Raw genomic sequence first — 16,204 nt, forward strand, 5'->3', positions numbered from 1 at the left:
TTTATAGTGCTGCCTTTTCTTAACTTGTGAAAAAGTCAAATTAGTCTTCTTAGATAACTAGTCTTCTTTATAACAGGTGTTTGACTCAAATGTACAGAAGGAAAAATTTTTACGACTGAAGTTGGGGTCTGGAAAGGTTATAAAGGTATGTAGCTGTAGAATTAATTTAAGAAACACGCTATCTTAACTTCTTCAGGAAGGAGGCAACTGTCCAAATTGAGAATGTAAACAAAAGTGCCAAAACAAAGTCACATGATCGTCACTTCAATCATGTGATTTAAAACAGCGCTTGGTTCTTGAGGGACTGCATGCATTGCTGAAAACGTTCCCCAGTCGGAATCACAGGACTTTTATACCAGGAGGGAAGCAGGATGCCGCAAAAGTAAGGACATTCCATGCCTTAAAGACCTTTGCTTTTTGGACGGCATGGAACATCCTAACGGGATCGAGGGGTTAAAATCATTCACTAGAAGACCGAGTAAACCCATTGGGGCGTATTTATCAATGTACGAGTGGACATGATACGAAGTAGTGTATCATGTCCGCCGCAGATCGATAAATGCTGTCAGCATTTATCATTGCACCAGCAGTTTTTGTAAACTGCTGGTGCAATGCCGCCCTCTGCAGATTCACGGCCAATCGCCCACTAGCAGGGGGTGTCAATCAACCCAATCATATTCAATCAGGTTGATTTCTGTCAGCGGCCTCAGAGCAGGCAGTCAAGTTATGGAGCAGCAGTCTTTAGACCGCTGCTTCATAACTTCTGTTTTTGGGCGAGCCTTAAGGCTCACCGGAAACAAGGGGCATCAAGCTCCATACGGAGCTTGATAAATATGCCCCTAAGTCCGTTGTAAATGTGTTCTGTATAGAATAAACTGGTTTACAACTTGGATTAAATCTACCCATATGTAAATAATAATTATCTTTAGTATTAAATCTACCTCAAATTCTACAAATTCTATTGGGTACACTAAATGCAGTAGACCTGAATATTTTTTTAATGGATTTTACCTTTTTTTATTTTATTTTTTTATTTTATTTATTTTTTTACTTCATTTTTGCAGTGTCGGTTCCTGCCACAGCCTCACAAGGGGGCTGGGGTCTATACAGAAATGCAAAGGTGGAACTTCCCCTTTGTAAGTGGTTGCTAGGAGACATATGTACAGGTTCAAATCCCCAAATCCAGAATTATTCAGATATCCAATATTTAAAAAAAAAAAAAAAATTAAATTATTTTAAAAAAAAATTCTTTCCTCTAACATACAAATGGTAGCCTATATTTATCAAAAAAGACGACTATTAACTCTTCTTGATACCATCTGACGACGCTCTACCTCAATACACCACACAATGGCATAGAGAATTAGGATACACCTTCACTTGTGAGGAATGGAGGCACATGTTTCTTCTGGGTAAGAGGGTTTCCATCTCAGCACGCACACAGGAATCTCATTACAAACTTCTAAGTAGGTGGTACCTTACCCCATGTAGACTGAAAAAGATTTACCCGAACACCTCAGGGAAAGTGCTGGAGAGGGTGTGGTTTGGAGGGTAACATGGCCCATATGTGGTGGGATTGCCCATTACTAAACCCCTTCTGGGAGGAGGTGTGGAAGGAAATTACCTTAATCATTGATCTAACAATCCCCAAATCCCTAGAAACACTGTTACTACACCTTCCATTCAAATTCCAGAATCAGGCACAAAAGGCACTACTCATTCTCCTGCTATCCTGTGCTAAAGTCTTGATCCCCCTTCACTGGAAGTCTACTTGTATACCTACACTATCAGAGTGGAAGCTAAAAGTAAATACCACACTGCAACTAGAAAGATACCACTATCTCCTATCTGGTCAGCTGGACATGCATGAAATGATGTTAGAGATGTGGTCAAGGGGGGAACACCTCAACAGCCTGGGTTGTGTCACTGGGAGGGGGGGGAGGACCTGTCTGGGGCCCGATCCGAACCAAACTGAACTAACCTGTATGGCACGTCTGAACTAGATGAAAGGTACAACAAATGTGAAACATTGGATCCTATGATCAAAAATTTGAATTGTTGTTATGAGTTGTATTTTCTTGTTGATTTTTCTTTTTACTACAGGGTTGAATGCCTTGCATATCTCTGTATGCTTATCATAATTAGAGCATCATTGTTATCTCTGTACTATGCTCATGGGAACAAACGTTGGGATTACTGATGGCAATCTCTATATAATGAATGGGATATATTGGACATTTATCTAACAGGAACTCATGGAAATCTGTAATATGAAACTGTAATACGGACGCTCCTGGAACCTTACCAGAGATTTACAAATACCCATATATTACCACATGTAGCTAGCCCATGTTAATGATGTCTGCTTAAAACTGTACATGTTCCCATAACCCTTTGTAACAATTGGGAAATATTGTATCTTTTTCTTTATACTCAATAAACTTTATTGAAAACTTAAAAAAAAAAAAAAAAAAAAAAGACTATTTTTCTGACCGTACTATATATACAAAAATATAAAAAAATTATATAAAGCTACCTTTAGGTTGTGTGTATAAGCTGTAATTGACATGTAAAAATATTGCCTAAAGGATATAAGATATTATTGTATACACTTGGTCCCATCCCCTCTCCAAGCTGTCCAATTTTACAAGTAAATATACAAATACTCCAAAATCCAAACTATTCTAAAATCCAAGCAGTTCGGATAAAGAGTTTTGTAGTTTTGGGCTAGCTTTCACGGCTGTAGTCTGTTTCTTGCCCATGCTCAGTAGAGGGCTTTTTCTTGCAGAAATCATATGACAGGATGAAAAAATGAGAAAAAATAGTCAAAAACTAATTATGTACAAATAACACCTTTTCTGAAAGATAATTCAATGTATGTACTGCTACTGAAAATGATTTCCAATGTTTTACTAAACTGTTTCACATCCCTTTAATTGATTATATATACTATTTATATATAAAAATGACTAATATCTGTTTAAAATGGTTGTCTTTTAGTTGAAAATAGCTCTATGATAAACTTTAAACAATTCTAAAGAAAATAAAGAAATTTGATTTTATTGTTGTACTTTTGTCCTTTAATTTAGAGCTGACATTCTTTTTATATGTTATTACGGAGATTTCATATTTAAATGACCCAAATCTCAAATTGTTTTTTCACCTTTGTATCTTCACAGGGTTGGGAGGAGGGAATGTTAGGAATACAGAAAGGAGGAAGCCGTTTTCTTATTATCCCACCCAATCTTGGATATGGTTCCCAAGGAATATCTGGGCGAATCCCTCCCAATGCAACTCTTGTTTTTGAAGTGGAAGTAAAACGTGTAGGTTGCTGTCTCTGCTGATATTTCTAGTATCTTTCCCTATTCTGTTAACAATGATGAACAAATAACTTTTTTTGTAAAATCATATAAAATTACTATTGTCCATAGGCTAGAAAATATACAAAGCAAAAACAATATCAATTTCACAAAACAAACTAAAACAAAGAATGCTTTCCCAGTCTAGAGATTTAGAATCTCTCCAAAATCCTGATTAGTTTCTGGCCAGACTAAACTGGAACACAACACGTTTCAAGGCTAGGCCTCCATCTGGAGTCAGTATGGTTTATACTTATACCTTCCCTTTCAGATGAAGCTAAAGGATCAAGGTTCTGACAAACAAAGCATTGGCTCTCGAGACTCTCCGGTATCAATCACGGACAGCTTACCTACTGAGGTCTTACCACAACCACCTTCATCTGTGCCACCTAAGCCTGGGTAAGAGAGTATCGCCCAGCTTACTTAAAGGGACATTAAACACTTTGAGATGGTAATATAAAATGATAAATTGTATATATAAAACAACTCTGCAATATACTTTCATTATTTATTTTGTCCTCTTTGCCTGTAATTCCATTCTGAAATTGTGAGCTTTTCAGTTCCTGTTAGAAATGGAAGTGCAGAACACTGTTAAATCCAGCACAACCATTGGCTGCAAACTCTAATGACCTATGTATAACTGTCCCTAATTGGCCACAGCAGAGAAGGTAACACAAGTCAGGTCATATGAAATCCATTGAGTCGCCAGTTATCCAGCTCTGTTTTGAAATATGTCTAATTAGGTCGATCTTTAACTTATTACCCCATGTCCAAATATGTGGACCTCATATTCTCAGATGAAGCGCATGCGTGAAACGCGTCGGGAAACACTGACTGTGGCCCATAGCCTTATCTGGCTCGGACTTGTCCAATAAACCCTTTTTTTTTTGTTTATAAGACTCTCCTTGTTAAAGCGTGACTATTTTCTGCTTTATTATTCATTACTATTACGGTTGGGAATACCAGGGTTTTTTTCCGTATAGTCTTTGCTGTGGCCAATTACAGACAGCTATACATGATCATTTTTACATATATTTTGTCTTAAATGTAATGTCCCTTTAATGTGGTTTTAACATTTAGTTGCGGGTAGTGTGTTCTTGGATATGCATTTGAATTACCAAATTTCATTTTTTAACAATTATAGTAAAACTTCTAGCGAATAAAATTGTATACTTTTTATTGGATCTTCATAATAAGGGATTTTTATCTTGCTTTCAGGGAGCCTGCTGTTAGGGCAAAATCTAACTCCATTAGTGAGCAGCTGGCGGTAAGCGATTGCTCGGATCCTACCATTTGTCGTGTCTTGTAATATTTTGTTTTGGCTTTTGGATGTCAACACTGAAGATCATAAGATTTTTTTTTATTATTATTAAGAATCCAGATGTAGCCAAAGCAAAATTAATCTCCAGGATGGCAAAGATGGGGCAGCCAATGTTACCCTTCCTAGCAGGCAGTACCACTCCCCAGCCTGACTCAAGCGACTCTGAAATGGAGGTACGTTAGTTAATTTGAATGCCCTATGCTGCAGACCTTTGATTGGCCCAGTAAAAGGTAGAGATGAGGTTTCAGATGCTAGTCGGATTTATTCTTGTGAAAGGGCAACACATCAGATCTTAGTGTATTGCACTTTCACAATAAAAAAATCCATCTCCAAAAAAGAGCCGAACCACCTCATCTCCATTCGGAGATATCCGAAACTTTAGCCTACACATCCCTAGTAAAAGCTCATTTTTGCGACTCTGTGCTGCTCTCATTTTTATTTATTCCTCCTAGTGTAATCTGGTTTGTTTTGTGTGGATATATATATATATATATATATATATATATATATATATATATATATATATATATATATATATATATATATATATATATACCGGTATATATTATTTGTGGAGCACTATTTGGCAGCAGTTTAGCAATAATGTAATCCATTTGCAAGAGCACTAAATGGCAGCACTTTTTCCTGCCATGCAGTGTTCTAGATGCCTACCTAGGTATCTCTTCAACACAGAATAACATGGGAACGAAGCAAATTTGATAATAAAAGTAAATTGTAAGCTCTGTCTGAATCACGAAAGAGAACTTTTGAGTTTCATGTCCCTTTTAAAGGGACATGAAACCAAAATGTTTTCTTTTGTGATTCAAATAGAGCTTACAATTTTAAGCACCTTTCCGATTTAATTCCATTATCTAATTTTAGTATCCTTTGATGAAAAGAATACCTAGGTAGGCTCAGAAGCAGCAAATGCACTAGTGGGAGCTAGTTGCTGATTGGTGGTTGCACGTATGTGCCTCTTCATTTGCTCACCTGATGTGTTCAGCTAGTTCCCAGTAGTGTATTGTTGCCCCATTCAACAAAGGATACTAAGAGAATGAAGATAATTTCATTATAGAAATAAATTGGAAAGTTGTTTAAAATTACACGCTTTATCTGAATCGTGAAGAAAAAAAATATTTGAGTTTTACGTCCCTTTAAACATAATCCTGTAATACAGAGATCCACACTCACTGGATTTGTAGAAAGTGTACAAATAAAACACGGAAGGGGACTACACTCCTAGACCGGACCGGGTACACATCCCATGACCCTGGGTGCTCAGTGGCACTCACAAGAAGCAGAGCTGTCCCCAGAGTCACAGGCAGTTAATTCCAGACAGGTCTGGGTGCAAGAACCATAGGGAAAATTACAAAACAAATTAATACAACACACAGAGAACCCCTGCACTCACTAGGAAGCTCACAGCTAAGATTAAAAGCAAAAATGGAAAGGTTAGTCACCGCATCTGGCCAAATGGGACAAGCCCAGGTACCACGTCAAGGTCCTTTCCAAAAACCTGGGACCCTAAAACAGCCACACAATGCAAGCTCTCAATAATATATTATGTGAGTGTGTGTTCTGAGGCACATACCAGTGCTTGGTGCCTTATTACTATTCTTTGCTTCCACTTAGGATCCCAACACTCATCGTGTCTTGCCACAGCCGGCTGTGCCTGTCCCTATCCAGCCCACTCCTCAGATGAGCCACACTCCAGCCACTCACATCCATGCTCCAGGTAACAAGCCAATCACAGTCTGTGTATGGTTTTATAGGGACACTAAGGCCTGTGTAAGTGGATATAGGAAGCACAGTGCAGAATCCATCTTATTCATTCTATCACATCAAATACTAAATATTCCTCATTAGTCCTTATGTATTCGCAGAGCCTAGCTTTTATTTCCCTGCATCACACACTGCTATAAGAGGAAAGTGTTCAGTGTGTCTTGCTGCAAAAATTAAAGCACAAGTATAAATCTGGTAACCTTTTCAGGGTCTGTACCAATCTATCATTATATCATTATCATTTTGCTTTTTTATACCTGACTGATTCTTCCTATATAGTATCAAGTCAGTAACAACGCCCACGTTTGAGAATTGCTTAGGGGGAAAAAAAGCGAATGTGCAAAAGAAACCATGAGCTACTGACTCGATGGACGCCACAGGGGGCATGCTAGGATTGGATAAGCTCTGATTAGTCATTATAACCACTAAAAACCAATGCTTGTTTTTAGGACATGTAAGGAGAAAGCAAAATATGATCATTTTCATTCATCAATATCTTCTAAATCGCATATTTTCGAAAATAAAAAAAATAAAATTAGTTTTGTTTTTTGAAAATATGCGATTTCGAAGATACTGATGAATGAACTTTACCGTATTTTGCTTTCTCCTTACACATCCTGTTAAGCATATCAAGTAAGTTTAAAATCAAACAATCAATTTAAAGTACTAGAAATGAAAAAGCCTCCTCATTAGTATTTATTTAAACCATTCTTTAGATCATATAATGTTTATAATTAGCACTCTGATTTATTCGATATTCGTATATTGCTTACAAGAGAAAATCGCTCTGCCAATCATTGGGTCCCTTAAAATCATGTTAGTTTGTTATAGGAAAACCCTGTGTATCAATGTAACTTATTTGTACTGGCAATATCGGGTTGAAACCTAGGATTTAGTCATACTTTTGTAACTATTTATAAATATGCTTCACTGTTGAACAGTGCTTTAATTGCTGGAATAAATATTGTAAACAACATTTTGGAACTATGCCCATGAATCAGTGTTACTGTTTGCGGATGTACTTCGCTACTAAAATGATAATAAATCCTAGCGTTTGTGAAACGCTAGGATTTACCAGTGCTACAAATAAGGGGGACTTTCAGTCATGAAGTATAAAATACTTCATGCTGAAAGCTCCTTAACTTGCCTGAAGCGTTTGCTGCGCTGAGAGCCTCAGGCCGCCCATAGCAGAACGCTGCTTTATCGGTGAGGTGATGCTAGCCATACAGCATAGTGCCAACTGGGCCGCATGGCTATTGGCCAAGAGGTGAAAATGTCACCTCATTGAAAAAAATAGCGTTCTGCAGTGGGTGGCCTATGGCGCTCAGCACAGCATAAGCTGCAGGCAAATAAAAAAAGCTTTCAGCATGAAGTATTTTATACTTCATGACTGAAAGTCCCCTTTATTTGTAGCACTGGTAAATCCTAGTATTTCAAAAATGCTAGGATTTACCATCATTTTAAAAGTGAAGTACATCCACAAACGGTAACACTGATTCATGGGCATAGTTTCAAAAATGCTAGGATTTATCACTTTAAGCAGTGTTTTAAATATAAGTAAGAAAGTCAATTCATAAGCTATTTTCATACTGGTAATTACTCTACTGCTGGCCATTATTTATATATAAATGTTGTCTTTCACTCATTGTTGCAGTGCCCCAGCCAGCAGTACCTGGGCTTCCAATCTCCTCCGCTGCATTACTACCTGCAGGGCATATTCACTCCCAGGTTCACCCTTCAGGGACAACCCCAGCTTTCCAGGTAATCAGAAAGCTCAATGTTGGACATTTGCTTGCTGTATCTCACATATACATAATGTACGTGTGAGTATGTATATACGTGTGTGTAATAAATAAATAGATATCTGAAACAGAAAAAAGCATAGAACAAATTCACATAGTGCAGTATGCTTTCATTTTCACAACTGGTAAAAACAATTCTTAAAGCATTGCCCCGCAGGGTTTCTACTCACTCATGAGGACCTTATACGGTATGTAAAGCGCATAACAAAGAAGTTTCGGTCAATGAACGTCCTTCACTCTGGTCCCAATCTTGTATCACAGGACTGCTCTCTCACCAATATGACAACTGTCCTTGGTGCCATGGTTTCAATCTGAGTCAACAGCTCTCGCCAAGCAGACCTTACGCCCCAATGTTAAAAGATATTCCTGTATATCGCTATACCTATATATATATTTTTTTATATATTGTACCAAAATACCATCAGATGTATGTAGAAATATGCATTTTTATGAATAAATACAACATATTCTTCTATGTGAAGAACATTGGAATGTGAAATATTCTTATTTTCATGTCCAGTTAGTGCACTTGAGAATGTGTGATCAGGTTTGTGCGTGAGTAGAGTGTTAGGGTTTTTTTCCCCCACTTTTTTTCCCTCCGTTGACTTCTATTGGGAAATAGGATATCATGCTCACAATATTCTAAGTTCGACTTTTTACGTGCGACTGGTTAGCGCGCAAGCAATAACTTTTTACTTTTAATATAAGCACAAACTGACGTGTGCAAAAAGCTTACTTCAAGCGCAGTTAATGCTTGAGCGGGAGCGTTAAATAGCAATCGACTTATAATTTGACCCTTAATCGTGTGTTATTTTTGTTTTTTTATTAACATACAAACAATTTATACAAGGGCAACACATAGTTTCCGGATTCACAACATTTCAGCAAATAAGATCATAAACATAGGCCTGTAATACAGTTAGATAATCGTTAAATTTATTTTTCTTTCATGCAATTAGCAAGAGTCCATGAGCTAGTGACGTATGGGATATACATTCCTACCAGGAGGGACAAAGTTTCCCAAACCTCAAAATGCCTATAAATACACCCCTCACCACACCCACAAATCAGTTTTACAAACTTTGCCTCCTATGGAGGTGGTGAAGTAAGTTTCTGCTAGATTCTACGTTGATATGCGCTCCGCAGCAGGTTGGAGCCCGGTTTTCCTCTCAGCGTGCAGTGAATGTCAGAGGGATGTGAGGAGAGTATTGCCTATTTGAATTCAATGATCTCCTTCTACGGGGTCTATTTCATAGGTTCTCTGTTATCGGTCGTAGAGATTCATCTCTTACCTCCCTTTTCAGATCGACAATATACTCTTATATATACCATTACCTCTACTGATTATCGTTTCAGTACTGGTTTGGCTTTCTACTACATGTAGATAAGTGTCCTGGGGTAAGTAAGTCTTATTTTCTGTGACACTCTAAGCTATGGTTGGGCACTTTTATATAAAGTTCTAAATATATGTATTCAAACATTTATTTGCCTTGACTCAGGATGTTCAACGTTCCTTATTTCAGACAGTCAGTTTCATATTTGGGATAATGCATATGAATAAATCAATTTTTTTCTTACCTTAAAATTTGACTTTTTTTTCCTGTGGGCTGTTAGGCTCGCGGGGGCTGAAAATGCTTCATTTTATTGCGTCATTCTTGGCGCGGACTTTTTTGGCGCAAATTTTTTTTTCTGTTTCCGGCGTCATACGTGTCGCCGGAAGTTGCGTCATTTTTGACGTTTTTTGCGCCAAAAGTGTTGGCGTTCCGGATGTGGCATCATTTTTGGCGCCAAAAGCATTTAGGCGCCAAATAATGTGGGCGTCTTTTTTGGCGCTAAAAAATATGGGCGTCACTATTGTCTCCACATTATTTAAGTCTCATTATTTATTGCTTCTGGTTGCTAGAAGCTTGTTCTCTGGCATTTTTTCCCATTCCTGAAACTGTCATTTAAGGAATTTGATCAATTTTGCTTTATATGTTGTTTTTTCTATTACATATTGCAAGATGTCCCAGATTGACACTGAGTCAGAAGATACTTCTGGAAAAACGCTGCCTGGTGCTGGATCTACCAAAGTTAAGTGTATCTGTTGTAAACTTGTGGTATCTGTTCCTCCAGCTGTTGTTTGTAATGAATGTCATGACAAACTTGTTAATACAGATAATATTTCCTTTAGTAATGTTACATTACCTGTTGTGGTTCCGTCAACATCTAATACTCAGAGTGTTCCTGTTAACATAAGAGATTTTGTTTCTAAATCCATTAAGAAGGCTATGTCTGTTATTCCCCCTTCTAGTAAACGTAAAAGGTCTTTTAAAACTTCTCATTTTTCAGATGAATTTTTAAATGAACATCATCATTCTGATTCTGATAGTGGTTCCTCTGGTTCAGAGGATTCTGTCTCAGAGGTTGATGCTGATAAATCTTCATATTTATTCAAAATCGAATTTATTCGTTCTTTACTTAAAGAAGTCTTAATTGCATTAGAAATAGAGGATTCTGGTCCTCTTGATACTAAATCTAAACGTTTAGATAAGGTTTTTAAATCTCCTGTAGTTATTCCAGAAGTTTTTCCTGTCCCTGATTCTATTTCTGAAGTAATCTCCAGGGAATGGAATAATTTGGGTAATTCATTTACTCCTTCTAAACGTTTTAAGCAATTTATATCCTGTGCCATCTGACAGATTAGAATTTTGGGACAAAATCCCTAAGGTTGATGGGGCTGTCTCTACTCTTGCTAAACGTACTACTATTCCTACGGCAGATGGTACTTCCTTTAAGGATCCTTTAGATAGGAAGATTGAATCCTTTCTAAGAAAAGCTTACTTATGTTCAGGTAATCTTCTTAGACCTGCTATATCTTTAGCGGATGTTGCTGCAGCTTCAACGTTTTGGTTAGAAGCTTTAGCGCAACAAGTAACAGATCATAATTCTCATAGCATTGTTAATCTTCTTCAACATGCTAATAACTTTATTTGTGATGCCATCTTTGATATCATTAGAGTTGATGTCAGGTATATGTCTCTAGCTATTTTAGCTAGAAGAGCTTTATGGCTTTAAACTTGGAATGCTGATATGTCTTCTAAGTCAACTTTGCTTTCCCTTTCTTTCCAGGGTAATAAATTATTTGGTTCTCAGTTGGATTCTATTATCTCAACTGTTACTGTAGGGAAAGGAACTTTTTTACCACAGGATAAAAAATCTAAAGGTAAATTTAGGTCTAATAATCGTTTTCGTTCCTTTCGTCACAATAAGGAACAAAAGCCTGATCCTTCACCCACAGGAGCGGTATCAGTTTGGAAACCATCTCCAGTCTGGAATAAATCCAAGCCTTTTAGAAAACCAAAGCCAGCTCCCAAGTCCACATGAAGGTGGGGCCCTCATTCCAGCCCAGCTGGTAGGGGGCAGATTACGATTTTTCAAAGAAATTTGGATCAATTCAATTCACAATCTTTGGATTCAAAACATTGTTTCAGAAGGGTACAGAATTAGCTTCAAGATAAGGCCTCCTGCAAAGAGATTTTTTCTTTCCCGTGTCCCAGTAAATCCAGCGAAGGCTCGAGCATTTCTGAAATGTGTTTCAGATCTAGAGTTGGCTGGAGTAATTATGCCAGTTCCAGTTCTGGAACAGGGGCTGGGGTTTTATTCAAATCTCTTCATTGTACCAAAGAAGGAGATTTCCTTCAGACCAGTTCTGGATCTAAAAATATTGAATCGTTATGTAAGGATACCAACATTCAAATTGGTAACTATAAGGACTATCCTGCCTTTTGTTCAGCAAGGGCATTATATGTCCACAATAGATTTACAGGATGCATATCTGCATATTCCGATTCATCCAGATCACTATCAGTTTCTGAGATTCTCTTTCCTAGACAAGCATTACCAGTTTGTGGCTCTGCCGTTTGGCCTAGCAACAGCTCCAAGAATTTTTACAAAGGTTCTCGGTGCCCTTCTGTGTGTAATCATAGAACAGGGTATTGTGGTATTTCCTTATTTGGACGATATCTTGGTACTTGTTCAGTCTTTACATTTAGCAGAATCTCATACGAATCGAATTGTGTTGTTTCTTCAAGATCATGGTTGGAGGATCAATTTACCGAAAAGTTCATTGATTCCTCAAACAAGGGTTACCTTTTTAGGTTTCCAGATAGATTCAGTGTCCATGACTCTGTCTCTGACAGACAAGAGACGTCTAAAATTGATCTCAGCTTGTCGAAACCGTCAATCACAATCATTCCCTTCGGTAGCCTTATGCATGGAAATTCTAGGTCTTATGACTGCTGCATCGGACACGATCCCCTTTGCTCGTTTTCACATGCGACCTCTTCAGCTCTGTATGCTGAACCAGTGGTGCAGGGATTACACAAAGATATCTCCATTAATATCTTTAAAACCGATTGTACGACACTCTCTGACGTGTTGGACAGATCACCATCGTTTAGTTCAGGGGGCTTCTTTTGTTCTTCCGACCTGGACTGTAATTTCAACAGATGCAAGTCTGACAGGTTGGGGAGCTGTTTGGGGGTCTCTGACAGCACAAGGGGTTTGGGAATCTCAGGAGGTGAGATTACCAATCAATATTTTGGAACTCCATGCAATTTTCAGAGCTCTTCAGTCATGGCCTCTTCTAAAGAGAGAATCGTTCATTTGTTTTCAGACAGACAATGTCACAACTGTGGCATACATCAATCATCAAGGAGGGACTCACAGTTCTCTGGCTATGAAAGAAGTATCTCGAATACTGGTATGGGCGGAAACCAGCTCCTGTCTAGTTTCTGCGGTTCATATCCCAGGTATAGACAATTGGGAAGCAGATTATCTCAGTCGCCAAACGTTACATCCGGGCGAATGGTCTCTTCACCCAGAGGTATTTCTTCAGATTGTTCAAATGTGGGGACTTCCAGAAATAGATCTGATGGCTTCTCATCTAAACAAGAAACTTCCCAGGTATCTGTCCAGATCCAGGGATCCTCAAGCGGAAGCAGTGGATGCATTGTCACTTCCTTGGAAGTATCATCCTGCCTATATCTTTCCGCCTCTAGTTCTTCTTCCAAGAGTAATCTCCAAGATTCTGAAGGAATGCTCGTTTGTTCTGCTGGTAGCTCCAGCATGGCCTCACAGGTTTTGGTATGCGGATCTTGTCCGGATGGCCTCTTGCCAACCGTGGATTCTTCCGTTAAGACCAGACCTTCTGTCGCAAGGTCCTTTTTTCCATCAGGATCTCAAATCCTTAAATTTAAAGGTATGGAGATTGAACGCTTGATTCTTAGTCAAAGAGGTTTCTCTGACTCTGTGATTAATACTATGTTACAGGCTCGTAAATCTGTATCTAGGAAGATATATTATAGAGTCTGGAAGACTTACATTTCTTGGTGTCTTTCTCATCACTTTTCCTGGCATTCTTTTAGAATTCCGAGAATTTTAGTTTCTTCAGGATGGTTTGGATAAAGGTTTGTCTGCAAGTTCCTTGAAAGGACAAATCTCTGCTCTTTCTGTTCTTTTTCATAGAAAGATTGCTAATCTTCCTGATATTCATTGTTTTGTACAAGCTTTGGTTCGTATAAAACCTGTCATTAAGTCAATTTCTCCTCCTTGGAGTTTGAATTTGGTTCTGGGGGCTCTTCAAGCTCCTCCGTTTGAACCTATGCATTCATTAGACATTAAATTACTTTCTTGGAAGGTTTTGTTTCTTTTGGCCATCTCTTCTGCTAGAAGAGTTTCTGAATTATCTGCTCTTTCTTGTGAGTCTCCTTTTCTGATTTTTCATCAGGATAAGGCGGTGTTGCGAACTTCTTTTAAATTTTTACCTAAGGTTGTGAATTCTAACAACATTAGTAGAGAAATTGTGGTTCCTTCATTATGTCCTAATCCTAAGAATTCTAAGGAGAGAGCATTGCATTCTTTGGATGTAGTTAGAGCTTTGAAATATTATGTTGAAGCTACTAAGAATTTCCGAAAGACTTCTAGTCTATTTGTTATCTTCTCCGGTTCTAGGAAAGGTCAGAAGGCCTCTGCCATTTCTTTGGCATCTTGGTTGAAATCTTTAATTCATCATGCTTATGTCGATTCGGGTAAAACTCCGCCTCAAAGGATTACAGCTCATTCTACTAGGTCAGTTTCTACTTCCTGGGCGTTTAGGAATGAAGCTTCGGTTGATCAGATTTGCAAAGCAGCAACTTGGTCTTCTTTGCATACTTTTACTAAATTCTACCATTTTGATGTGTTTTCTTCTTCTGAAGCAGTTTTTGGTAGAAAAGTACTTCAGGCAGCTGTTTCAGTTTGATTCTTCTGCTTATAATTTCAGTTTTTTTTCATTATAAGATTTAATCTTTATTTTGGGTGTGGATTATTTTTCAGCGGAATTGGCTGTCTTTATTTTATCCCTCCCTCTCTAGTGACTCTTGCGTGGAAGATCCACATCTTGGGTAGTCATTATCCCATACGTCACTAGCTCATGGACTCTTGCTAATTACATGAAAGAAAACATAATTTATGTAAGAACTTACCTGATAAATTCATTTCTTTCATATTAGCAAGAGTCCATGAGGCCCACCCTTTTTTTGTGGTGGTTTTGATTTTTTTGTATAAAGCACAATTATTCCAATTCCTTATTTTTTATGCTTTCGCACTTTTTTTCTTATCACCCCACTTCTTGGCTATACGTTAAACTGATTTGTGGGTGTGGTGAGGGGTGTATTTATAGGCATTTTGAGGTTTGGGAAACTTTGCCCCTCCTGGTAGGAATGTATATCCCATACGTCACTAGCTCATGGACTCTTGCTAATATGAAAGAAATGAATTTATCAGGTAAGTTCTTACATAAATTATGTTTTTTTCCTTCTTAATCTTTCATTAAAAATAAATCTAATTATTGAGCATTATGTGTTTGTTGAAAAGTCTAAAGGGAAAGTTAAACAACTTTCCAATTATCTAATTTGCTTCATTCTCTTGGTATCCTTTAATGAAAAGCATCCTAAGGTAGACTCAGGAGCAACAATATACTACTGGCAGCTGGTTGCACATATATGCTTCTTGTCATTGGTTTACCACATGTGTTTATGTTCAGCTATTTCCCAGTGGTGCATTCCTGCTCCTTTAAAGGGACACTGAACCCAAATTATTTATTTTGTGATTCAGGTAGAGCAGCAATTTTAAGCAACTTTCTAATTTACTCCTATTATCAAAATTTCTTCATTCTCTTGGTATCTTAAATTAAAAAGCAAGAATGTAAGTTTAGATGCCGGCCCATTTTTGGTAAACAACCTGGGTTGTTTTTACTGATTGATTGGATCAATTCACCCACCAATAAACAAGTGCTGTCCAGGGTCTGAACCAAAAATTGTCTGGCTCCTTAGCTTAGATGCCTTCTTTTTCAAATAAAGATAGCAAGAGAACGAAGAAAATTTGATAATAGGAGTAAATTAGAAAGTTGCTTAATTGCCTGCTCCATCTGAATCGCGAAAGAAAAAAATTTGGGTTCAGTGTCCCTTTTAACAACGAATACCAAGGTGATGAAGCAAATGTAATAATAGGAATACATTGGAAATTTGTTTAAAGGGCTATAATCTATTTGAATCATGGAAGAACAAATTGAGGTTTATGTCCCTTTTTAATGCATTGTTTTATGTGATTTTACTGCTGCTTCTGTCTCTGTTAGTGGCCCTTGTGTGGAGAACCTTTTGTTGATGGCCACTTAGTGGTTTAAAGGGGCACTCAAGTCAAAATTTAACTTTCATGATTCAGACAGAGCATGCAATTTTAAACAACTTTACAATTTATTCCCATTAACAAAATGTGCACAGTCTTTTTATATTTACACTTTTTTAGTCACCAGCTCCTACTGAGCATGTGCAAGACTTCACAGAATATATATGCATTTGTGATTGGCTGATGGCTGTCACATGATATGGGCGGAGTGGAAATAGACATAACTTTGAAAT

General features: G+C 37.7%; 1 protein-coding gene across 1 annotated transcript in view; it reads left to right on the forward strand.

Annotated features, from left to right (window-relative positions):
* FKBP15 (FKBP prolyl isomerase family member 15) overlaps positions 1-16,204 on the forward strand; it is a 115,253-nt gene that overhangs the window by 40,622 nt on the left and 58,427 nt on the right. Inside the window, 7 exon segments of the mRNA XM_053695685.1 lie at positions 77-145; positions 3,180-3,323; positions 3,631-3,758; positions 4,578-4,626; positions 4,734-4,853; positions 6,313-6,415; positions 8,117-8,223. Of these exon segments, the coding sequence (XP_053551660.1) occupies positions 77-145; positions 3,180-3,323; positions 3,631-3,758; positions 4,578-4,626; positions 4,734-4,853; positions 6,313-6,415; positions 8,117-8,223 (720 nt within the window).

The sequence above is a fragment of the Bombina bombina genome, chromosome 12 (assembly GCF_027579735.1).
Source record: "Bombina bombina isolate aBomBom1 chromosome 12, aBomBom1.pri, whole genome shotgun sequence".
Classification (NCBI taxonomy): Eukaryota; Metazoa; Chordata; class Amphibia; order Anura; family Bombinatoridae; genus Bombina; species Bombina bombina.